Genomic DNA, 25,591 nt, shown 5'->3' with positions numbered 1-25,591 from the left:
ATTCACACATGCACTGTAGGGATAGAGGACACGTCAGTGGTTGCCGAGTTAGAAGCAGAAGGAAGAGCACGATCTTCCCGGGTGGTGGGGACAATTTCATCCCGGTGGTGACCGCGGGCCTGTGTACCTTCAATAGCCTGCATCTGCCAGGTGAATTCCACTGTGTGGAAATTGTACCTCCGCAAACCCGATGTAAAGAAATGAGAATGGCACTGATATATTTCAAATGGATAACCAACAAGGACCTGCTGTACAGCACAGGGAACTCTGATCAATGTTATGTGGCAGCCTGGATGTGACAGGAGTTTTGGGGAGAGTGGGTATATAGGGCTGAGTCCTTCACTGTCCACTTGAAGCTATCACAACATAGTCAACTGGCTATAATCCAATAAAAAGTAAAAAGATTTTCTTAAAAAAAAAAAAAAGAAATGCAAGAGGTAAGACATTTATTGCAGCAATGTTTAGAGGAAATACCTTTAAATGCCCCATTGTAGAGAATGATCAAACAAATCATACCACCTCTGTATAATGGAGGGATGCGCAGCTACTAAATGGTAGAAAGAGAGGTTTATGGACCAAAATGAGATGATCTCCAAGAGTTACAATTATGTGGAAAACAGTGGGTATGGTGTTTACCATCTATGTAAAAAAGATATAGATTGATATAAGCTTGTATGTTGGAGAAGGCAATGGCACCCCGCTCCAGCACTCTTGCCTGGAAAATCCTATGGACGGAGGAGCCTGGTGGGCTACAGTCCTTTGGGTCGCTAAGAGTCGGACACGACTGAGCGACTTCTCTTTGACTTTTCACTTTCATGCATTGGAGAAGGAAATGGCAACCCACTCCAGTGTTCTTGCCTGGAGAATCCCAGGGACGGGGGAGCCTGGTGGGCTGCCGTCTACGGGGTCGCACAGAGTCGGACACGACTGAAGCGACTTAGCAGCAGCATCAGCAAGCTTGTATGTGCATAAGATATCTCTAGAAAAACGCAAAGATCTGATAACTGGATTTTATCTGAAAAAACTGAAAGTAGCTGAGTGGTGAGAAAATCTAAACTTTACACTCATAGATATTGCTTACATTAATTTTTATTTATTTATTTTTGTTGAAGTATAGTTGATTTGCAATGTCATGTTGGTTTCAGGTGCACAGCAAAGTGATTCTGTTTTGGGTATGTGTATATATATGAAGGTGTTAGTCTCTCAGTCTTGTCCGACTCTCTGAGATCCCGTGGACTGTAGCTCGCCAGGCTTCTTGTCCATGAAATTCTCTAGCAAGAATACTAGAGTGGGTAGTCACTCCCTTCTCCAGGGGATCTTCCCAACTAGGGATTGAACCCTGATTTCCCGAATTGCAGGCAGATTTTTTACTGTCTGAGCCATCAGGGAAGCCCACATAGATTCTTTTTTGAGATTCTTTTCCATTTTTAGATTTTTTTCCATCATGGGTTATTATGAGATACTGAATATAGTTCCCTGTGCTATACTGTAGGGCCTTGTTGTTTATTTTCTATTTATAGTAGTGTATATCTGTTACTGCCAAATGCCTAATTTATCTTTCTCCCCACCTTCTTTCCTCTTTGATAACTATAAGTTTGTTTTCTATGAGTCTATTTCTATTTTGTAAATAATTTCATCTGTGTCATATTTTAGATTCTACATATAAGTGATATCATATGATATTTTCCATCCTAAAGGAAATCAGTCCTGAATATTCATTGAAAGGACTGATGCTGAAGCTGAAACTCCAATACTTTGGCCACCTGATGCAAAGAGCTGACTCATTGGAAAAGACCCTGATGCTGGGAATGATTGCGGGCAGGAGAAGGGGATGACAGAGGATGAGATGGTTGGATAGCATCACTGACTCAATGGACATGGGTTTGGGTGAACTCCGGGAGTTGGTGATGGACAGGGAGGCCTGGCGTGCTGTGGTTCACGGGGTCGAAAAGAGTCGGACACGACTCAGCGACTGAACTGAACTGATCTGATATTTGTCTTTCTCTGACTTACTTCACTTGGTCTGATCATCTCTAGGTCCGTCCATGTTGCTGCAAATGGTATTATTTCATTCTTTTTAATGGCTGAGTAATATTCCATTGTATATAGTATAATGTATATATATATATATATACATGTTTTTAGATACGTGATCACATTGATACTATTGCCATTAACATTTAGTGCTTTATAAATACCCTGAGGCTTTCTGGACTATTTCTTGGAATTCTTCAATACAAAAACACTTCCTGGGTGGGATGTCCCATCTCTAATGATCCTGCAAGCACTCTAGGTCCAGAGGGGGCCCAAAGCCCACCCTATAAGATGGGAATCTCAAGCTTTCTTACAGTCTCACTGTGGAAATGAAACAAATGAGTTTATGTAAAGCCCTATGTATACAGAGGTGCTTAATACATTTCTCTCTGCCTTAATCATCTAGTACCCACTGCATTTTTCAGTCCAGGTTTTAGGTGACTGGGGAGAAAATTCATGTTAACCATCACACTCCACTAACAAGGGCCATTTGAGGGTTGACTGTATTGTCTTTCTCATTTCAAAAGACGGAAGAATACAATCAGTAGAATAGGGTTACGTGTGTGTGTGCTAAGTCGCTTCAGTCGTGTCCAACTCTCTGCAACCTCATGGACTGCAGCCGGCCAGGCTCCTCTGTCCATGGAATTTCCCAGGCAAGAATACTGGAGAGGGTTGCCATGCCCTCCTCCAGGGGATCTTCCCGACCCAAGGATTGAACCCACATCTCTTACATCTCCTGAATTGTCAGGGGGGTCCTTTACCACTGGTACCACCTGGGAAGCCCTCAAAAGGGAGAAAGGACCCCACAAATCAAGCACCCCTCTTGTCGAATATCTTGAGACTTTATTGCTACTCCCACCAACCAAGGAGGGGAGGAAGTTTCTTGATGGAATGAAAGTACTGGTATAGAATGGAAGGTTGAATGCTTTTTCTGGAGTAACAAAACCCTCAACCTAGACTCCCATTCATCCATTTAGTCCTGTGTCAGGTGCTGGGAGTTAACGGCGAAGCCAAACAGACGTGGCAGAGCCCCGCCAATGAGCTCACATCCCTCACCTTCCTTCTTAAGTTCAGGTTTGTTGAAGTATAATTTACATACAGTAAAAACCATCCCTTTTTTTGTTGCTCAGTTGCTCCGTTGTGTCTGACTCTTTGTGACCCCATGGACTGCAGTGACCCCAGGCTGTCCTGCACTATCTCCCAGAGTCTGCTCAAACTCATGTCCATTGAATCGGTGATGCCATCCAACCGTCTCATCCTCTGTTGTCCCTTTCTCCTCCTGCCTTCAATCTTTCCCAGCATCAGGGTCTTTTTCCAGTGAGTCAGGTTTTCACATCAGGTGGCCAAAGTATTGGAGCTTCACCCTTTTTAGTGGATGGTCCTATGAGTTTTGACAGATAGTTGCATAACCCCATCACCATCAAGATACAGGACAGTGCTGCCATCATTCCCAAATTTTCTCCTTCCCCTCCGGTCAATCTCCCTCTCACCGCCAGCCCCATCGATCTGTCTTCTGTCCATATAGATCTGCCTTTACCAGAATGTCATGTAGATGCAATCATACAGGATGTGAGTCTAGCTGCTTCCACTGGACTTAATCCATCTGAGATTCATTCCTGCTCTTGTGTGTGCCAAGAACTCATTCTGATTTTTTTACCCCTGAGTGGTATCCCATGATGTGCATGGACCACTCTGGTGCCATCCTGGGGACAGAGAGAGAAGGGAAACAACTAGCCTTGACCACCTTGACCCTGAGTTGATTGGAGGTACTGGAGTGGACCACATTCTCCCATAGGCAGAGTTAAGTGTGGAAAGGCAGATTTGATTATTTACTGAAAATATACAAATGCCATTTCTTGCACCTCCAACTCTTGTCGACTGAAAAACTCATTCATGTTGTCGGTTGTTTTGTTTGGGTTTCCATTGGGCTGCTACGGTCCCAGCAGGGGGTAAGTGAGCCGGTGCAGGGTGGGGGCGGCCAGGGGGCCGCCCAGGAGGGCACCACTCCCAGGCTTTATGACAACAGCGCGGAGTCATAGAGGCCCTGCCCATCCCTAAGAGAAGCCCCTTCCCCTTCCTGTGGTGCCCTGGCCTCCCCAGGGTAGACTTTTGCCCTAGCGGGGCTGATGGGGGAAGATGGAGTTTCTTGGAACGACTCAGACCGCCACTTACTGTGGTCCCAAGAAACCCTGTGGCGGGAGCGCGCTGCCCTCGGTGGCGTCCGGCCCGACCGTCCAGGAGTGCTACCAGCCCTACTACTTGCCAGGATACCGCTACCTCAACGCTTGGAGACCCAGCCTCTTCTACAAGGTGGCCAATGCCCAGACCTGCCTGGACGAGGGGGCCACCTGCCGCAGCGCCCTGCGGCCGCCCACCATCCTGCCGGCCGTCCGCTCCGCCCTCTTCTGTCGCTACAGCCCCCAGGACTGGGACCAGTCCAACCGGCTGCAGTTATGTGGGGCTGAGGTGTCGCGGCTCTGGGCCGGCCGGATGACGGGCGACTCCATGCGGCTCATGCAGGACAAGGATCAGCTGACGCGCCAGATGCAGGAGGGGACCTGCCGGAACCTGGGCCAGAGGCTGTCGGACATCGGCTTCTGGAAGTCGGAGCTGAACTACGAGCTGGAGAGGCTTCTGAACGAGAACCACAGCTTGGATGCCATTAAGAGGCGGCTGGAATGTGCGGCTGAGGAGCTGAGGTGTCCATTGCAGGTGAGCATGGGGCAGGGAGGGGGTCCTGGGGGTGACTGGGATGTCAGCCCTGCAGTACAGTCCCACACACCTCCCTTGAGTGAAGGTCAAGGTGACAGGCATCTTGAAGCTCAGTTTGAGCTGCATCATCGTCTATCAGTTCAATTTAGTCGCTCAGTCATGTCCAACTCTTTGTGACCCCATGGACTGTGGTACCCCAGACCTCCCTGTCCATCACCAACTCCCGGTATTTACTCAAACTCATGTCCATCAAGTCAGTGATGCCATCCAAGCATTTCATCCTCTGTCGTCCCTTTCTCCTTCTGCCTTCAATCTTTCCCAGCATCAGGGTCTTTTCCAATGAGTCAGTTCTTCACATCAGGTGGCCAAAGTATGGGAGTTTCAGCTTCAACATCAGCCCTTTCAATGAACATTCAGGACTGATTTCCCTTAGGATGGACTGGCTGGATCTCCTCGCTGTCCAAGGGTCTCTCAAGAATCTTCTCTAGCACCACAGTTCAAAAACATCAATTCTTCGGTGCTCAGCTTTCTTTATAGTCCAACTCTCACATCCATACATGACTACTGGAAAAACCACAGCTTATGGACTAGATGGAACTTTGTTGGCAAAGGAATGTTTCTGCTTTTTAATATGCTGTCTAGGTTGGTCATAACTTTTCTTCCAAGGAGCAAGCGTCTTTTAATTTCATGGCTGCAATCACCATCTGCAGTGATTTTGGAGCCCCCCAAAATAAAGTCTCTCACTGTTTCCACTGTTTCCCCATCTATTTGCCATGAAGTGATGGGACCAGATGCTGTGATCTTAGTTTTCTGAATGTTGAGTTTTAAGCCAACTTTTTCACTCTCCTCTTTCATTTTCATCAAGAGGCTTTTTAGTTCTTCTTTGCTTTCTGTCCTAAGCGTGGTGTCATCTGCATATCTGAGGTTATTGATGTTTCTCCCGGCAATCTTGATTCCAGCCTGTGCTTCATCCAGCTCAGCGTTTCTCATGATAAGTTTCTCATGATAAGTTAACTCTGCGTATAAGTTAAATAAACAGGGTGACAATATACAGCTTTGATGTACTCCTTTCCCGATTTGGAACCAGTGTGTTGTTCCATGTCCAGTTCTAACTGTTGCTTCCTGACCTGCATACAGGTTTCTCAGGAGGCAGGTCAGGTGGTCTGGTATTCCCATCTCCTTAAGATTTTTCCACAGTTTGTTGTGATCCACACAGTCAAAGGCTTTAGCATAGTCAATATTGCAGAAATAGATGTTTTTCTGGAACTCTCTTGCTTTTTCGATGATCCAATGGATGTTGGCAATTTGATCTCTGGTTCCTCTGCCTTTTCTAAAACCAGCTTGAACATCTGGAAGTTCGAAGCCTAGCTTGGAGAATTTTGAGCATTACTTTAACTAGCATGTGAGATGAGTGCAATTGTGTGGTAGTTTGAGCATTCTTTGGCATTGCCTTTCTTAGGGATCGGAATGAAAATTGACCTTTTCCAGTCCTGTGGCCACTGCTGAGTTTTCCAAATTTGCTGGCACATTAAGTGCAGCAGTTTTACAGCATCATCTTTTGAAATAGGATTTGAAATAGCTCAACTGGAATTCCATCACCTCCACTAGCTTTGTTCATAGTGATGTTTCCTAAGGCCTACTTGACTTTGCATTCCAGAATGTCTGGCTCTAGGTGAGTGATCACACCATCATGATTATCTGGGTCATGAAGATATTTTTTGTACAGTTCTGTGTATTCTTGCCACCTCTTCTTAATATCTTCTGCTTCTGTTAGGTCCATACCATTTCTGTCTTTTATTGTGCCCATCTTTGCATGACATGTTCCCTTGGTATATCTAATTTTCTTGAAGAGATCTCTAGTTTTTCCCATTCTATTGTTTTCCTCTATTTCTTTGCATTGATCGCTGAGGAAGGCTTATCTCTCCTTGCTATTCTTTGGAACTCTGCATTCAAATGGTTATATCTTTCCTTTTCTCCTTTGCCTTTTGCTTCTCTTCTTTTCACAGCTATTTGTAAGTCCTTCTCAGACAACCATTTTGCCTTTTTTCATTTCTTTTTCTTGGGGATGGTCTTGATCCCTGCCTCCTGTACAACGTCACGAACCTCCGTTCATAGTTCTTCAGGTACTCTGTCTATTAGATCTAATCTCTTGAATCTATTTCTCACTTCCACTGTATAATCATAAGGGATTTGATTTAGGTCATACTTGAATGGTCTAGTGGTTTTCCCTACTTTCTTCAATTTCAGTCTGAATTTGGCAATAAGGAGTTCATGATCTGAGCCACAGTCAGCTCCCGGTCTTGTTTTTGATGACTGCATAGAGCTTCTCCATCTTTGGCTGCAAAGAATATAATCAATCTGATTTTAGTATTGACCATCTGGTGATGTCCATGTGTAGAGTCTTCTCTTGTGTTGTTAGAAGAGAGTGTTTGCTATGACCAGTACATTCTGTTGGCAAACTCTATTAGCCTTTGCCCTGCTTCATTCTGTACTCCAAGGCCAAATTTGCTTGCTATTCCAGGTATTTTTTGACTTCCTAGTTTTGCATTCCAGTCCCCTATAATGAAAAGGACATCGTTTTGGGGTGTTAGTTCTAGAAGGTCTTGTAGGTTTTCATAGGTCTTTTCAGCTTCTTCAGCATTACTGTTTGGGGCATAGACTTGGATTACTCTGATATTGAATGGTTTGCCTTGGAAATGAACAGAGATCATTCTGTCATTTTTGAGACCACATCTAAGTACTGCATTTCAGACTCTTTTGTTGACTATGATGGCTCCTCCATTTCTTCTAAGGGATTCTTGCCCACAGTAGTAGATATAATGGTCATCTGAGTTAAATTCACCCATTCTAGTCCATTTTAGTTCGCTGATTTTACTCCTCTGATTCCTATCATCATCTACAGTCAGCTTTAAGTTAAATATATATGTATGTATATATATATATATATTTACATATGTGTGTGTGTGTGCGTGTGTGTGTGTGCTTAGTTGCTCAGTCATGTCCAACTCTTTGCAACCCCATGGACGGTAGCCTGCCAGGCTCCTCTGTCCATGGGATTCTTCAGGCAAGAATACTGGAGTGGGTTACCATGCCCTCCTCCAAGGGATCTTCCCAACCCAGGGATCGAACCCAGGTCTCCCACATTGCAGGCAGATTCTTTACTGTCTGAGCCACGAGAGAAGCCTATGAGCACTGGAGTGGGAAGCCAATCCCTTCTCCAGGGGATCTTCCTGACCCAGGAATTGAACTGGGGTCTCCTGCATTGCAGGTGGATTCTTAACTACTAAGCTATGAGAGAAGCCCATTTATACATATGCATATATACATAATATATATTGTTGTGCATATATATTATGTATGCATACATATATTATGTATATATACATGCATATTATATACATAGAAGTTATATATAACTTAGTCAGTTGACAATAATCCCAGTGCAATCAGGGTTCCTCAAACTGAATGGAATTCCCTTTCTCCTGAGGTTACAGCAGAATCACAGGTGCTTCATAAAGACATCACAAGCACACATGTGTGTATATGTACGTGATGGTTTTTAGAAGACGTGTTTCAATTAACTGCTTTATTTTTCTCCGTAGCCCTTGAGACCCTGCTAATATACTAGATAATTTACATTTTTTTCTTATTTACTGTTTTGCTCCATGCACTAGAATATAGGCTCCTCGAGGGCAGGGATTTCTGTCCCCTTTTCCAGCAAAGACTGCTGTTCAGCTGCGAGGGACCAGTATGTCTATGAAAAGTGAAATGAAAGTGTTATGTCCCACTCTTTGCAACCCCATGGACTGCAGCACGTCAGGCTTCCCTGTCCTTCACCATCTCCTGGAGTTTAGCCCATTTGCTAGAACTCTTATAGGCTTCCTGGCTGCAGAGGAGTCTGAGTAACTGAGAATTTGTCCCTGGGTCCTGGCCCAGACATTTTGGGCGGAGGGACTGGCATTATCCACCTTGGGCTGTGGAAGATTATTGTGGCCACACGAGACAGTGTCCTGCTGCTTCCTGGAGCACGTGGGGACGCAGACATCCTGCCTGCCGACCTCCTGCATCTGCATCTGCTCTTTGTCAGGCATGGGGACACCTGAGGGGCTCTGCCTCCAGATCCCTTGGAGACATGGAACAGGTTCTGACCACTATGGGGTGGTGGGGGTCCCAGCTGTTTCCCTACACCCCCAGGTTGCCCACCTGGAAGGACAGTGGGCAAGGACTGCCACTCAGAGATCCAGGGTAGCATCCGAAATCCAGAGCTCCCCCCACTGCCTCCAACCCTCCTCACTCGTCGAGCCTGTCTGGAAAGCCCAGCTCTGCCTCATTATGTACGGCCCCCTGTGACAGCCAGATGGAGGCACAGGGACCAGAGACATCTTACTTATATGCACTTGTTTCCAAGTCCAAGCTGACCACCTTGTTCCAGGTGCTTCTCAGTGAACCGTGATGACAGCCTCCTTCCTGGCCTCCTGACTTCTGCTCCCTTCAACCCATTTTCCAGACAGTAGCCAGAGGGATGGTTTTAAACATTAAACTAGATCTCTGCTCCTGCCCACTAAAACCCCCTCAATGGTTTCCTCATGCATCGGAGGGGTTAACATCCGAGTTTCTTGTCACAGCCCCCGTGCTTCCTGTCTGCTGCGCCTCCTACCCCAGGGTCTTTGCACCAGCTGTTCCTGCTTCCTGGCACAGTATCCCCATTCATTTCTGCTGCTTCTCATAATTCAGTCATGATCTGCCACCTCCTTAGGGAAGTCCTCCCTAACCACCCGGTCATTCCTTCATCACCCACTCACAGTCCCTTATTTTCATCCCAGCCCACATCACAGTCAGAAACAACTGAGATTCCTTTCTCTGTTCACGTGTGTTTATGTTCTTGCTTTTCTATTCAAACTCCACATGAGCAAGGGCTGTCTGTTTAGTTCACGCAGTGCCCCCAGTACCTTGATGGATGGTGACACAGAGAAGAGGGGGCAGTCAATTCTCCTGAAATCAAGGGCTCCTCCCCCTCCTTCCTGAGTTCCCAGATGTTTTTGCATCCCGATGCCAGATGTCCTGCTATGCTCCCTGACCCCTTCTCCTCCCATGCTCTTTGTGACACCACAAGCCCATGGCCCGTGACCATTCTTTCTCAGTCTGCTGCTGCAGGAGCTGCTCTGAGCATCTGCTCCCCTGACTGCTATTCCACTCTGCTCATGTCACATCTTTCATGGCTCGTAAGGGCCATGTGGCAGGGTTGCCTGGGTCTCACTTGGCCTCAGCCACTTTCCAAAGCTCTCCCCCCATTTAGAGATCTCCAAAGAGGGGTTTTCACATATACGTATTCATCGGTGATACTTACAGACAGTATTTTAAGTGCTTTATACTTGTCGAGCTGACTTAACCAGCACGACCTACTTGAGGTGTGCACTAATTTTACACCTGTGTACCATCTCAGCATCCCACAGCCCCCATCTCCCTCAGCATCTCGAAGCCCCCCCTGATGGAGAAGGGGAGGCAGAAGCCCAGTCAAACACACAGTAATGGGGCCCCATGAAACATCCAGGTTTCCCAGGAATGAAACACATCATGGCAAAGGTATAAGCGAGTCACTTCCACTCAGGGTCTACAAACAGCCGCAGGGAGAACACACGATTTCTCATCACTCCATGCAGGTGGCCCTGGAGTGTCTGTACCAGCGAGAGAAAAGGATCGGGATTGATTTGGTCCATGACAACGTGGAGAAAAATCTTATCCGGGTAAAGTGCCCCCTGGGTCTGGCCAACTCCCTAAGGGAAGTGGAAGATCAGCTGGTCAGAGAGGTTTCTGAGCTGCCAGTCAAGAGTAGAAGCCACATGAGTCCCCCCCTCCCCGACCCAGCCCCCCCCACGCCATGCAAAGTTAGGACTCAGAAAGTGGGGCAGGGGTTAGGTTGCAATTTAGAAATAGTGAGAGATGAGGTCATTTGACCTTTTCATCTCCACAGTGGGCATTATGATAGTGTGCGCTGTGGTGTCACTTCAGTCATGTCCCATTCTTTGGGACCCAGTAGCCCACCAGGCTCCTCTGTCCATGGGATTCTCTGGGCAAGAATATTGGAGAGGGTTGCCATGCCCTCCTCCAGGGGATCTTCCTGATCCAGGGGTCAAACCTGAGTCTCTTGCATCTCCTGCATTGGCAGGTGGGTTCTTTGCCACTAGCTCCACCTATCATGATAGTAAAGTAAAGTACAAAGTAAAGTAAAGTTGCTCAGTCGTGTCCGACTCTTTGCGACCCCATGGACTATAGCCTACCAGGCTCCTCTGTCCATGGGATTTTTCCAGGCAAGAGTACTGGAGTGGGTTGCCATTTCCTTCTCTAGGGGATCTTCCTGACCCAGGGATCGAACCTGGGTCTCCAGCATTGCAGACAGACGCTTTACTGTCTGAGCCAATAGCCAGTGTTTATTGAACACCTATTGCATGTCACACACTGTCACATATCGTTTCATACGCATTATTTAATTCAATGATAAGATGTTCTATGCATGGACCCGTGGCACATAGTAGGTGCTGCATCTTCTTTTATTCTGGAGGTATGTAAAGGAAAGGACAGGAGGGACATAGAACGTACAGCTTCCACAATCGACTGTCAGTTGCCTGGCCAGGGGATCATGCGGGTTGAGGCTGGAAATGGACTCCACCCTGACATTTCACCTCATGGGATGGAGAGTGGGCAGTGAGAGGTGAGGGGTGGGGCGCTGGCCTGGGAGACAGGGTGCTGAGTTTCTGAGCTCTTTCTGACATCTTTCATTGCAGGAAGTAGATATGATAAAATGTTGCCAAGAACAGATGAGAAAACTAGCTCAAAGGATTGATATCCAGATGCGGTAAGAGCTGTTTTCTCCTCCTCCTCTTGGAGTTTGTTTGGGGTATCCCAGGTTTCTAGGGGGCAAGACGGAAGGGTCCCCCATCTCCACGTGGTTCTTTTGATCAGTGGTGTGTTGGTAAGAGTTTAACAATCAGCTCTCCCCAGGAAAAGAGAGAAATCCTGATTTGTCACGTTTGTCAATTTCAGGGATGTAAATACTACCCCCATGGCTGATCTCAGTCTACCAATAGGATGCTACTCATTGATTTTCATGAGTCAGCACATCACTGGTGGTTCTTGTTGGCAGTGTGAGTCCTTTGGCAAAAGAAATTAGGTTCCCTGAGGGTCCTCTTAGCCTGTGGCTTCCCCGTGTGAGTCGTGAACTTTGGGATACATCCAAGAGTGAGTGGCATTGGCCATCAAGGTGAGGGGGCCTGGGAATCTCCAGAAGGGAGCTGATGGACGTCTTGAGCCATCATTCCTTTGAGTCTTCAAAGGAATCAGCTTTTTTTTTGTTGGAAGATTATGCACCTGGTGTCATGACAAGCCAGGAACCACCCCATCCCGAACCCCCCCAGCCCCCCTATAATTGAAGGGGAGGCTTGAGTTTTACAGGACTTGTGAGATTCATAGCTGAGCCCTTGGCACTCAGATCGCCTGGAGGTAGCAGCCTGGTTCTTGAGCTGGGCACTTGCAGGGCAGGCTGTTCTACTGGTTTCTCCATTCTTCATTTAGATGGGCTGGCAACCTTACCAGGACTGCCCCTTCCTGCTGTGTAGGGCAAGTGGGCAGCCTGTATGGGATGCTAAAGGGTCTGGGAGCTTATACTCAGGCTCTGGGAGCTTGGTACCCTGGTCCGCTGTATCCCCAGAAACAGCAGTCACCCCCACCTGATAAACACAGCAGCTCCCTGACCCCACTGAGGCTGTAAAAAGGGTGGCAGGGTTGGAGAGAATTGTCCAGGATAAAATGTCATCCAGGGCAATGTCGAAAAGCTACCTGCAGATCTAAGGGTGCAGTCAGGGACAGAGGAGTTGGGAAGACTCAGGGAGACCTCAGAGGTGGAGAAATGTCAAAATGAGATGCAAATACAGTGGTGACTGAGGTGGCAGTTGAATGGATGAAAGGAGAGTTGAATACCATATTTGTGCTTCTGTCCTGATTTCTGGCAGTTCATCTACTGCTTGGACTAAATTTGCTTAATATTCGTCTATAAATTAACTAACTTTTAAAAAAGGCTTCAGCAGTTGTATTTAGAACAGGAAAGTTTTAACAAAGAGAATTCTCTGGGCAGCAAATGTCTTTATTGGATTTTTCTTACCTTTATGTTTGTTGATGTTGTTGTTGAGTCGCTACGTTGTATCCGACTCTTATGAGATCCCATTGGACTGTAGCCCACCAGGCTCCTCTGTCCATGGAATTTCCCAGGTAAGAATTCTGGAGTGGGTTGCCATTTCTTTCTCCAGGGGATCTTCCTGACCCAGGGATTGAACCCGAGTCTCATACATCTCTTGCATTGGCAGGCAGATACTTTACTACAGAGTCACCTGGGAAGCCCTGCCCTTATGTTTATGATTGCCTATTTTTTTTTTTTCCCAGCAAAGGAGCATGCTTTTGCATTTGTGGTTGTCTTGGGGCTGTGACAAAATTCTGTGTCGGAGTGACAGGAGGCCTGTAGTTTGGGAAATGGGACAGTTTGAGCCGAAAAAGTGAACAAAATCCAAGACTTGAAACTGGGGAACTGGACCCTGGAAGAGAAATCTTGAAACTGGAGTGAGCAGAGGGCTGCTTGTGCAGGAAAACTAGAATGACCAGCGTGGTCTCCTTGACTGGGAGACATAGGATGAGAGAGACAGAGCGAGAGCTGGTGTCAGAGGGAGAGAGAGACAGAAAGAGAAAGACATGAAGCTGTAAACAGAGAGAGATGACGAGCAGAGAGACAGAGGGCCAGAGAGGGACATAGACATGCTGGACAAACAGAAAAATCAAGACTGAGAGAGCTGGAAAAGACAGACACGGAGAAAGAGCAAAAGAGAACAGGAGAGGCTGGGAGGGAAGCCGTCGAGGCAGTGCAAGTCTGGGGGAGATGAGAGCAGGTGGATGGGACTCTGCTCTTTGCCAGGATCAGAGGTCTGCTCACCCTGGAGAGAGTGACTTTGGGCAGCGGCTGACCTTGCGTGTCAGAGGATGCCTGTCATCTCAGAGGGTGGTGGCTCGAGCGGCCAGGGCAGCCCGGCTAACCAAGAACTGGCCGCAGCCCCCTCAAAGGGGCACAACTCAGTATGCCCTGACCCCGTGGGAAGGCTCTATCACTGACCCACCTGGGGCCACCCTGGCCCTGAGCAGGTGCTGGGCTGTGGACTCAAGGTTTTCTAAACGAGGCCTGAGGCCTGCATCTGGGCAGGGTTGAGTCCTCACCTTGCCAGATGCCCCAGCAAAGCAGAAAAGGCTTTCCTGACTGGGCAGGAGCCAAGTTCAGGCTTTTCCCGGTGGGCCGACGGTAGGACAAGCTTTGGCACTGGCCAGAATCTCCTACTGGGGGTGACGGGCTGCCCCCTCCTTCCCTGGGCCTCATTAGCTGGGGTCAGGAGCTGGACCGACTAACCCGTGAGTCTGAGGCCCCAGGTCCTCCTCTGATGCTCTGGTATGCGTCTCTCCTACATTCTGGTCTTTTTTTTTGTTTTTGTTTTTTAAATCTTTTGGCCTTGCCACGTGGCATGAAAGTGAAAGGGGCTTCTCTCGTGATGCAGATGGTAAAGAATCTGCCCATAATGCAGGAGACCTGGGTTCGATCCCTGGGTCGGGAAGATCCCCTGGAGAAGGGAATGGCTACCAACTCCAGTATTTTTGCCTGGCGAATTCCATGGACAGAGGAGCCTGGTGGGCTATAGTCCATGGGGTCACAAAGGTGCATGTGGGATCTTATTTCCCAGACTGGGGATCGGAACCCATGCCTTCTGCAGTGCAAGTATGGGTTTTAACCACTGGACCACCAAAGAAGTATCCCATTCTGGTCTGTCTTCACATTCTGGTTCATAGGGTAGGATGGGGCCCCATTTCTCCATGGCTTTGCCAATTCCAATGGCCCCAAGGGCCCCAGTAGGGCTCTTCCTGCCCCAACATGACTCTCGGTGCATCCTGATGGGGGGAGACCCAGCGTGAGGATTTAATTTATTTGCTCCTGACCTGTTTTTGAAGCCTTAGGTCAGCAAACTACAGTCGGAGGGCCAGAACTGGCCCACCATCTGTTTTTGTCAATAAAGTTTTATTGGAACCCAGCCATGACCATTCATTTACAGATTAGCTATGACTGTTTTCCTACATAGTTGAGCAGTTAGTTGCAACAGAGACCACATGACCCGCAAAACCTAAAATATATAGTATTTGACCCTTTACAATAAATGTTTACTCTCTCCTGTTCTAAGTGACAACAGGTCTGTTTGGACTGGGGGGATGGGAGGGAGAGTGGGAGGAGGCCCTGGGTGTGTGGTGGGGCCTTAAGGTGGGAAGAGGGCTGGAAGTTACTGGGGGTGGACAGAACATCCTCCTGGGGTCCAGAGACTCGGTTTCCAGCAGTGGCTCTGCACTGACCTCCCCTGTGACCCTGGGTGAGGGACTCTGGGTGGAAGCACAATCTAGGGACACGTCCTTGCCTCCTAGTGATAACCGAGATGCTCAGCATGCCCTGGAGAGGGACCTCGAGGACAAAAACTCGGCCGAGTTCATTGATGAGAAGTGCCTTAACCTACGGAACACGTCAGACTGCATCAGCTTCTTCCACGGGGTGGAGAAAATTGATGGCACGTAAGTACCGGGCTCTCAGTCCCCACCTGGCTGTGCCCGAGGGGAGCCACGAGGGGGCTTTGGGTCCACTCCTGCCAAGGAATGGAAAAGGGGCATCAGGCCCCAGTCAAGTGTGGAGCCGTGGGCTGAATGGGTCGTGGGTTGAATTCAGTTGCATGCCACAGAATCCGATTCTGGCTAAGCTATGATGGAATTTACTGGAAGGCTGTCAGGGAGCCTGAGGCTCCAGGGGAAGGCTGTAGGGGGAAGTTCTGGAAGCCTGAATGAGCTAATCGGCTTTGGTGTTGGAGCACCACTGTCTTGCCCACTTCACCAAGACCCAAGTTCCAGGAAGGGAGCACAGCTGATTGGCTTGTGAGGGTCCCACAGCCGCTGCTCTTGGGGTACCTGGGTTGGCAGGTGCATTGAACAAATTACAAGACAAGATGGCTTTAACCAGGAGGAGGAGGAACAAAAGCTTGGTTGGGAGAGCCGATTGATGCCTGCCCACTCTGGTTAAGTGTGAGTTCTGGGACTTCCAGGGCCTAAAATTCCATACTTTCAATGCAGGGGGTGAGGGTTCAGTCCCTGGATGGGGAACTAAGATCCCACATGCCTCACTGTGTAGCCAAAAATAATATAAAAAGCTTAAAAAAAAGAGTGGATTCTGGAGCCAGGTTGCCTGGTTTCAGATCCAGGCTTCAATTAACCCTCAGGACAAAGGACTTAATCTCTCCGGGCTCCATTTCCCCGCCTCTACCACTGGAATAAAAATAACATCCACCTCCCAGAGTTTCTGTGAGAGTGGAAATGTGGGCGTCTGAGGCACCGAGCACAGATCCTTGCGTCGGGAATGATGATGGCTAACATTTATTGAGCGCTTGCTGTGTGACCTGATTTTCTTGTCACAACAACCATAAAATAGGTGCCTCCTGTCTGCCTGGACTGCTGTGGGCATGTCCCAGCATCACGGAATTGCTTGAAAATGAAAGCGAGCTTTCCCCATTGGTAGTTTGAGGCCTGGGATAACGACGGATGGAGAGAGATGCTCTGGGTACACGCAGAGGATGGGGTCTCGGATTTCCTTCAAGAAAAAAACCCTCTAGCACATAGAATTGTGCTTTTCACATAGTCAGTGTGCAATAAATGTCTGTTGACTGAGAAAATGAATGAAAGGGAGGAGGGAGGGAGGGGAGAGAAGGAAGGGACCCTTGGCTCATGCTGGGGTCGCTTTCTGGATTGTATTAAACATGCGGCTATTGAAAGAACCCTTTGGGGTTTCCTGCAATGACAACTTCCAGGGGCCCTTCTCCTTGTCTGGGCAAATTTGACTTCCCCACGGCGGTGGCAAGGTGAACAAGGCCTTGAGGGGGGCCCAGTCCCCTCAGCCACAGCTGCCTATTTGGACAGGGAATCTGGAAGGTTCCCTTCCCAAGTAAATGTCTTCCTGGAAGCTGAGAGGCCAGGCTGGTTGGTGGAGACTGATTTCCATGCCCACGAGGGGTCTGCTATTTCAAGGAGTCTGCTATTCCAGTGACTCCAGCTGGAAAGCCAGAGCTGCCATTTGGGATGACTAACTGCTCCCTAGATGTGCTAACTCGAGGCTTTGTATATGGGTTTTTTTTTTTTTTGCCGCACCTGGCTGCACGTGGGATCCTAGTTCCCCAACCAGGGATCAAACCCAGGCCCCCCTGCATTGGTAGCATGGAGTCTTAACCACTGGACCACCAGGGAAGTCCCAGTGGGGTTTCTTAAGGCGAGGCCATGTCTCGGTAGGTCACAGCACGTTTGGAGTTTGCATTGCCGTAACTCTGTTCATGGAATTTCTCATCACCTTGGATGATGTGGATGAAGATGCTAGCCGTTGCCTTTTACCCGCTGTTTGCTATAGGCTGGGCACTGTGCTGAGCCCCTCCAGAGCATTTCGTGAAAAATAAACATTTATCAAGTGCTTTCTATTGTCAGGTGCCATGATAGGGGGTCTCACATTTAGTCAGTCAGCAGCCTCCAGGGAAGGCACCATTTTTATCCCCATTTCACAATGAGGAACCTGAGACTCAGAGACGTATAGTGACTGGTCCAAGCTCACACAGCAAGTGACAGAGCCTCAGTCTGAGTCACGTGGGACACTGGGACCCTGTTTTACCACCGTGCCTTCCTGCCTTCCCAGCAAAGCCTGCTGTGTCCTCCTGTTTTTAGAGGACACAGGCTCCAGAAAGCATGTCCCCCCCTCCTGAGGCACGCCACCCGTGAGGAGACAGGCTGCCGCGGCAAACCTCCCCAGGGAGAGTGTGAATAAGTGGGCTATTTTCCCTGTGGAGCTCAGCTGTCTGCTCCTGGGGAGGGGGGCTTTGCAGCTGCTGCCCTTGACTTTGATAGCATCCCACTGAACAGCAGCAGGTACCCTCAGAGTCCATCTGTGGGTGGTTCTTTGCTCTCTTTGGTGCCTCCTCCTTCCTCGATTGATGGTGAGTAGCTGTGTGACCTTGGGGAAGACACTTCACCTCTCTGAGCCTCAAGTCAGTGTTGGATGAAAGCTCTGGATCAGACTCAGTGGCCTCTCACATCTCTAGAAGCCGAGACCTCTCCAGAAGTTTGATTTTAACTCCTGCAAAAGCCAGACAAAACAAGCACATGTTGTATGCTTTTTAAAATATTTCTAGTCACCATGCAGTCTAAGTGCTTTAAAATGTCCTGAAAGAGCCTTCTATTTCAGATGATTGAATCTCTTTTTTCCTGCTGTCTGAGAATAAAAATCTGCTTTATTTTAAGAACTGGAGACTTCCCGGCTAGAAAAGACCTCAAAAATGTATCTAATCTGGTTTACCTGGGGACTGAAGTCAGCTCAAAGGAACATGTGTATGTGTCTCTCTTTCTCAAAGGCTTCCTGGAGGAGAAAACTCTTATTGCACGGATTTACATACTCAACCGGGAAGAACTTTCTCTTCCCTAAACTGAATCCCTTATGTGTCACCGCCTCCAAGAAGCCTTCCCAGCCTGCCTTTTCTAATGTAGCCTGAGCTCTCTTCATCCTTCCAGATCCATTCTCTAGCTGCCCTGGTGTGAGTCCGATAGAGGAGTTTGCCCTCTACAAACTGCCTTTCCTGGGTGTTTGCCATCTGGTTCCCAGCAGGGTTCAGCCAATAAGAGGGTCACCAGAAGGAGATGAAGGAGAAGGATGTTGAGGATTTATTCTCCATGGCTTCCTCTCTTTTCCTTTCACAGCTGGGGTGGTGACAACTTTGTGCACTCGCTAATCTATGAGCCCCTCCGTGTTCTCTGAGTATAAATTCCATCTATTTCCTTTTATGACCTAGACTGACACATAATGACCCACTCTACTTGTCTCTCTTCCTCATTCTGCTTCTAAATTCCTTCCCAGAACGTAACACCAGGTGTAAACATCTTATTAATTTATTGTCTATCTCCCTCCCCTGGAAATTCATCACCATGAGGACGAGGATGTCACCCGCTCTATCCCAGGTGACTGGAAAAAGTCTTGGCGTGTGGTAGGTGTTCAGAGAACATTTGCTGAGTGAATAAGTCAGTGCAAGTAGTGTGGCCACAGGCTCATCCCTGAATGGAAGGGGCCCTGCAGCCAGCAACATGCCTGATGTCCCCTTCTTGAATCTATGTTTTTGGTGGAGAAGGAGGGAAGGTTAAAGAAAAGAACCCATCCAGGGGATCTCTCCCCTCTTGCAATTCACCAAGTGCCCTTTGAGGAAGCCAGCCAGGCTGCAGTTGCTTTATCTGTAAATGAAGGGTTTGGATCAGCTCAGTGGCTCAGCTAGGGGTCATTGTTCCTCCTCCTCCAAGGAACATTTGGTAGTTAGTGTCTAGAGACATTTTGGCACCCCAATCCAGTACTCTTGCCTGGAAAATCCCATGGACAGAGGAGCCTGGTAGGCTGCAGTCTGTGGGGTCCTGAAGAGTCAGACACGACTGAGCGACTTCACTTTCACTTTTTACTTTCATGTATTGGAGAAGGAAATGGCAACCCACTCCAGTGTTCTTGCCTGGAGAATCCCAGGGATGGGGGAGCCTGGTGGGCTGCCGACTATGGGTTGCACAGAGTCGGACACGACTGACGCGACTTAGCAGCAGCAGCAGCAGAGACATTTTTGACTGTAACAGGGAGAAGAAGCATTACTCCCGGCATCTATCTAGTGGTTAGAGGCCAGGGATGCTATTAAACATCCTACAGAAGACAGCCCATCATCCCCACCCCAACAAAGAATTGCCTGCATGTGTACTAAGTCGCTGTGTCCAACTCTGTATGACCCTATGAACCGTAGCCTGCCAGGCTCCTGGGTCCATGGGATTCTTCAGGCAAAGATACTGGATTGGATTGCCATGCCCTCCTCCAGGGGATCTTCCCGACTCAGGGATTGAATCCGAGTCTCTTACGTCTACCTGCACTGGCAGGTGGGTTCTTTACCACTAGCGCCACGAGGGAAGCCCCAACAGAGAATTATCCTGACCCGAACGTCAGAAGCGCCAAGGCTGAGAAACCCCGGATGCAGGATCTCCAAGCCTGCCGCAGATCCCCCATCCTCCTCGCCCGGTAAATTCTCTCTCCTGCCTCTCCTAGGATCTCCGTACCAGAGACGTGGGCCAAGTTCAGTAACGACAACATCCGGCACTCGCAGAACATGAGGGCCAATTCCATCCGGCTGCGGGAGGAGGCGCAGAACCTCTTCGATGTGTTGGCAGACCAGCTGTGGAGGCAGTTCACCAACACCAACCTGGCCTTCAACGCTCGCATCGCGGAGGAGACTGACGTGAAAAACAAGCTGCAGACGCAGTTGGCTAAGGTAAGCGAGATGCCCGGGAGGACCGTCGTCCACGCTGCCAGGACCTCACCACGTGCCTCCCCTCCCCCACTCCTGGATCTCCGCGGCTTCTGGTTGCTGCTGCAATGGTCCACGGTTTATGAGCCTGTTCACCCAAAAGGGGGTGGAGGCTGTGAGCTTCCTGAGGAGACTCCAGCATCCTGTGGGTAACTCTTCCTTGCTCACTAGATGATGGAGCTTGGCCTAGCTGGCATAGCAGCACCCAAAGAGGCTGCTGATGGCCCCCAGGGTCCTTCAGTCTACCTGAGGGCGACGTGGCTGAGCGTGACCAGTGAGAATGGTTGTCAATGCCAGACCCCCAGGAAACAGGTCTGAGCTAATCTTAAGATCTTAAGAAATGTCACATCAACATCTTAAGAAATGTAACCTCTTGACCTTCAAAGACTTCAAGGGCACCCCCGTGGAGGGGTGGGGTGCTTTTTGAATTGGAGGAGCCACAAGGATAGCCTAATCCTGCCAGAATCCTCTGCTATTCCCTCACCGACAAGCCCCTTTCCTTACTGCTGCATCTGAACCATCATGCTGTTTCCCAACCCTGGGGGAAGCTCTGCTGCATGGAATCTATCCTCTCTGTTAAATTTAGAGCACCTACTGGGTACCAGATGCTGGGCTAGGGACTGGAATGAGAAGAGGAGCCACACGAACAGTCTCCTGGTACCCATCTTCAGGGGGCTTATGGTAGCTGTGGTGGGAAGCAGTGGTGGCTGCCAAATTTATACACAGTAAGGACTTAGGGATGACAATCTGGTTCGGGTGCGGGGGAGGCAGGGGACTAGCATTGAACCTGAACTTGCAAACACTACCCCTTTTTATTGTATATATGTTTGGTGAGGTTTAGTGGGCTGCAGCCAGGGTTTAATGGATATTATGGGGGCACTCTAAGGCCACCCACATAGGCCACCCTTTGGCGTGGAGTATGGAGTGCTATGCTTAGTCACTAAGTCATGTCTGACACTTTGTGACCCCATGGACTGTAGCCTGCCAGGCTCCTCTGTCCATGGAATTCTCCAGGCAAGAATACTTGAGTGGGTTGTCATGCCCTCCTCCAGGGGATCAAACCCAGGACTCCTGAATTGCAAGTGGATTCTTTACTGTCTGAGCCACCAGGGAAAGCCCAAGCATTCTGGACTGGATAGTCTATCCCTTCTCCAGGGGATCTTCCTGACCCAGGAATCGAACCAGGTTCTCCTGCCTTGCAGGCAGAGTCTTTACCAACTGAGCTACCAGGAAAGCCCAGTGTTAGTCGCTCAGTCGTGGGGTCACAAAGAGTCGCTCAGTGTTAGCCGACTCTTTGTGACCTCATGGACTGCAGCCCGCCAGGCTCCTCTATCCATGGGATTCTCCAGACAAGAATACTGGAGTGGGTAGCCATTCCCTTCTCCAGGGAATCTTCCTGACCCAGGAATTGAACCCAGGTCTCTGGCATTGGAGGCAGATTCTTTAGTTTGAGCCACCAGGGAAGCCCATAAAACAGAAGTTCCTCTAAATAATTGCAAGGTTGTAATAAGTGTTAGTGAGAGAAGAAGCAAGGAGATTTGCCAGAGATCTCCTGGGGTCCTTACTTCAGGTAGATCAGACAGGCAGTTGTCGCAGTTACATCAAGAGCAGGTGGATAGGGAGTTAGGCAGCCGAAGGACTGGGGTAGGGGCGAGTGTTCTCAAGATGATGCAGGTGGGATGAGTTTGGAGGGAGGGGAAGACACAGGAGGTCATGCGGATTCTTTCTTTCCTCCCTTCCTTTCTTCCTTCTTCCTTCCTTCCTTGAAAAGTCAGTCTATTATTGTGATAAAATATACATAACAAAGTATTTGCCATTGTCTTAGTTGCTTTGCGCTGCTATAACAAAAATACCATAGCCTGGGTGACTTATAAACAACAGAAATTTGTATCTCAGCCTTCTGAGGACTGAGAAGTCCAGGATCGAGGCCCCAGAAGGCATGGTGTTTGGTGGGAACTCGTTTCTTGGTTCTTGGATACTGTCCTCTGCCTGTGTCCTCACATGGCAGAGAGGTGTGGAGCTCCCTGACCTCTTTCAGAAGGGCCCTACTCCCATTCATCAGGCTGCTGCTGCTGCTAAGTTACTTCAATTGTGTCCGACTCTTAGCGATCCCATGGACTGCAGCCTACCAGGCTCCTCCGTCCATGGGATTTTCCAGGCAAGAGTACTGGAGTGGGTATTCATGAGGCTACTGCTGACCTAATCACCTCCCACAGACTACTCCACTTCCCAATACTGTCACAATGAGGGTTAGGTGTCAACATCTGAATCTGGGGGGACACAGACATTCGGTTCATAGCAACCATTATTAAGTGTATAGTTCCATCAAGTCCGGCTTTCCTGGTGGCTCAGATGGTAAAGAATCTGCCTGCCATGCAGGAGACCCGGGTTCAATCCCTGGGTCAGGAAGATTCCCTGGAGGAGGGCATGACAACCCATTCCAGTATTCTTGCCTGGATAATCCCTATGGACAGAGAAACCTGGTGGGCTACAGTCCATAGGGTTGCAGAGTCAGACACGACTCAGCGACTAATGCTTTCCGTCATGTTATGTATCTTCACATGATGCAAACATCACCACTGTCCATCTCTAGAACATTTGTCATCTTCCCAAAGTATAAAGAACCCTGTGTTTAAACTCTGTGTCCATTAAACCATGACTCCCCATCCCCCTCCCTCTCCCCTGGTGACCACCAATTCCACTTTCTGTCTCTATGAATTGACTAGGTACTTTAGCTAAGTAGAATCATATGGTATTTGTCCTTTTGTATCTGGCTTATTTCACTTAGCACAATGTCTTTAAGGTTCATCCGTGCTGTAGATTGCATCAGAGTATCCTTCATAAAGCTGAATGATATTACATGGATGTATATACGATTCATCCCTCGATGGATGCTTGAATGGCTTCTACTTTTGGGCCGTTTGTGCAAGTGATTTCTTTAATTTGGTGTTTCCTGTAGCGGATCAAATACAGTTCATCATCAGGTTTTACCACATGAGTCTGAGGCCTGGAGGTGACTTGGGATTAAGTTGGGTCACAGCGGCTGGTTTCTCACCTGTGAAACTGGGGGTCAGGATTCCTGTCTGATGCCGACAGTGTGAGGATTAGTGAGTTGATCTTTATGGATCCCTTAGAATGTGCTTGGTACACAGTAAACTCTCAATAGAGGTGTTTATTAATCTATTTAATTAATAAAATCAATGCATTATTGATAAAGAAAAAGGGATCTTTTGGGTGAGGGTAGGGAGCAAACATTTCCCCTTTCCGTGTATCTCCAGGGAAGTTTTCAAGGATTACTAACAGCCTCATCACTGCTGATCAGTTTTTGCCACCAAGTGGATTTTTATTAATCATCATTATTTAATTACCAGTTCCTTTGCAAACAAGCCAGTACTCATTCTTGCCTGGAAAATCCCATGGACGGAGGAGCCTGGTGGGCTACAGTCCACAGGGCTGCAAAGAGTCTCAGACATGACTGAGCAACTAAGCACACAACTATCTTTTTCTGTGCTGCACAGCAATTATTGACCCGGTGGTCATAGGAATTCACTTTGAAAGACCAGGTCTACACAGTTCCCTAAGCAGATTTTGAATGTCCCAGTGGTTCAGGGCTGTGTAGACAGCCTTAGCTGTCTACCATGATCATGGGGGTCTATCCCCTAGGCCAAACCCCAAGCCTTGGAACTTATCCTGGGTCCTCACACTCTGGGGCCTTGGGATGTCACCCAGTCGTACTGACCACTGCTTAACGAACCGTGGGTGGCCTCTTTGAGCTGAAGCAGTTGATGGTCACAGAGTGAGTTGCGGCCTTTGAGAACTGATAGCTCCTGAAAACCAGGCTCCCAGTGGGGGGCGTGGCTAGGGAAGGGGCGTGGCCAGAGGAGGGGCTTGTCTCTGGATTACCCAGTCCAAGGTGCCCTTTACAGGGAGACTCAACGTTGTGGGGCGAGAGGGGGTGGTGGGGAGGGTGGAAGATACAAGGACCTCGGGGGAGGGAGGAGGGGGGAGGGGAGGCAGTGGGGGAGAGGCGCTGCGGTCCCACAGCGCTTGTTCTGCAGTTGTGGGCGTGAGGTCCCGGCAGGGGAAATGACTGGGTGTGTAAGCAAGGACGCAGCATTAATAGCATGCAATCACATGGTGAGAAGGTATTTCCTCCTTCTTAACGTTTTGGCTGTGCTGGATTTTCACTGCAGCATGTGGGCTCTTCACTGGGGTGCACAGGCTTCTCTAGTTGTGGCACGGGCTTTGTTGCTCTGCCTCAGCACGTGGGATCTTAGTTCCCAGACCAGGGATGGAACCCATGTCCCCTCCATTAGAAGGCAGATTCCTAACCACTGGACCATCAGTGAAGTCCCCTTCAACCCTTGTGATGCTCTCAAGGGGAAATTCTCCATCGGATGCTAGAATGCCTTCCTCAGCTCTTTAACTCCAACTGATCTCCCTTTGAAGCAGAGGATGTGGACCTCAGGCTGAGACCTTTGGGCTGGCAGCTGTACCCAGAGTTTAAATCACACGCTTTTACTCTCATCTTGTTCGTACATTTTAATGGTTATTTCCTTTATGGCAGATGATGCCAATTTTCCACTGATAATAGTGATATAACGTTTTATTTTTAAACAGATACATTTTTTTTTAATTTTTAAAAAGACAATTGATTTTAAAAGATTATTAACCATGTTACAAATGGTGTGAAGGGATATGCCTATAGTGGTAAAGATGGTGGGTAAAAGCCTGACTCTTGTGTGCATAAGTCGCTTCAGTTGTGTCCAACTCTTTGCAACCTCATAGATTGTAGCCCACCAGACTCCTCTGTCCATTGGGTTTTCCAGGCAAGAATACTGGAGTGGGCTGCCTTGCCCTCCTCCAGGGGATCTTTTCAACCCAGGGATCGAACCCATGTCTCTTATGTCTCCTGTATTGGCAGGCGGGTTCTTTACCACTAGTGCTACCTGTGAAGCCCCTGACTCTTGGAGAACAGCAAAATAGACTTGGGTCTCAACTATTATTTTCTGTGCTGAAATCACCCATGTTACCTGGGGATTGCATCGAGATGCAGATCCTGACCGAGAAGGTCTGCAGTCGAGCCTGAGAATCTGCACTGTGAACAACCTCCGGGGTCCCCAGTGCTGCTGGTAAAAAGCAGGCAAGAGTGCAGATTGTAGAGCAAGTTGATCTTGACAGTTTTAAGCTGTCTGCTCTTCTCTCACCCCTTCCTCCTCCCTCTGTCTTCCAGACTCAAAAATATTGGGAGAACCAAATCTTTCCAAGAGGCAAGGCACAGTCATCCCATTCTAATCAGATTTTCTCTAATTGCATTTTACTTCCAAGCTTCTGAGCCAAGCCCAGCCGTTCTTCCCTGGAGGGATCCGGCTGGCTCA

At 48.6% G+C, this 25,591-nt stretch overlaps 1 protein-coding gene across 1 annotated transcript in view; it reads left to right on the top strand.

The window, feature by feature from the left end:
- Positions 1-4,091: 4,091 nt before the first annotated feature.
- TEKT5 (tektin 5) overlaps positions 4,092-25,591 on the top strand; it is a 47,008-nt gene continuing 25,508 nt past the window's right edge. The window contains exons 1-5 of the mRNA XM_010850659.1: positions 4,092-4,746; positions 10,407-10,490; positions 11,529-11,599; positions 15,241-15,384; positions 19,955-20,177. Of these exons, the coding sequence (XP_010848961.1) occupies positions 4,171-4,746; positions 10,407-10,490; positions 11,529-11,599; positions 15,241-15,384; positions 19,955-20,177 (1,098 nt within the window). The 5' untranslated portion in view covers positions 4,092-4,170. The remainder of the gene's footprint in view (positions 4,747-10,406; positions 10,491-11,528; positions 11,600-15,240; positions 15,385-19,954; positions 20,178-25,591) is intronic.

Source organism: Bison bison, unplaced genomic scaffold (assembly GCF_000754665.1).
Source record: "Bison bison bison isolate TAMUID 2011002044 unplaced genomic scaffold, Bison_UMD1.0 scf7180017864293, whole genome shotgun sequence".
NCBI classification, from domain to species: domain Eukaryota; kingdom Metazoa; phylum Chordata; class Mammalia; order Artiodactyla; family Bovidae; genus Bison; species Bison bison.
Note: the sequence above shows the minus strand (reverse complement) of the source record. Positions and strands in the feature narration are given on the sequence as shown.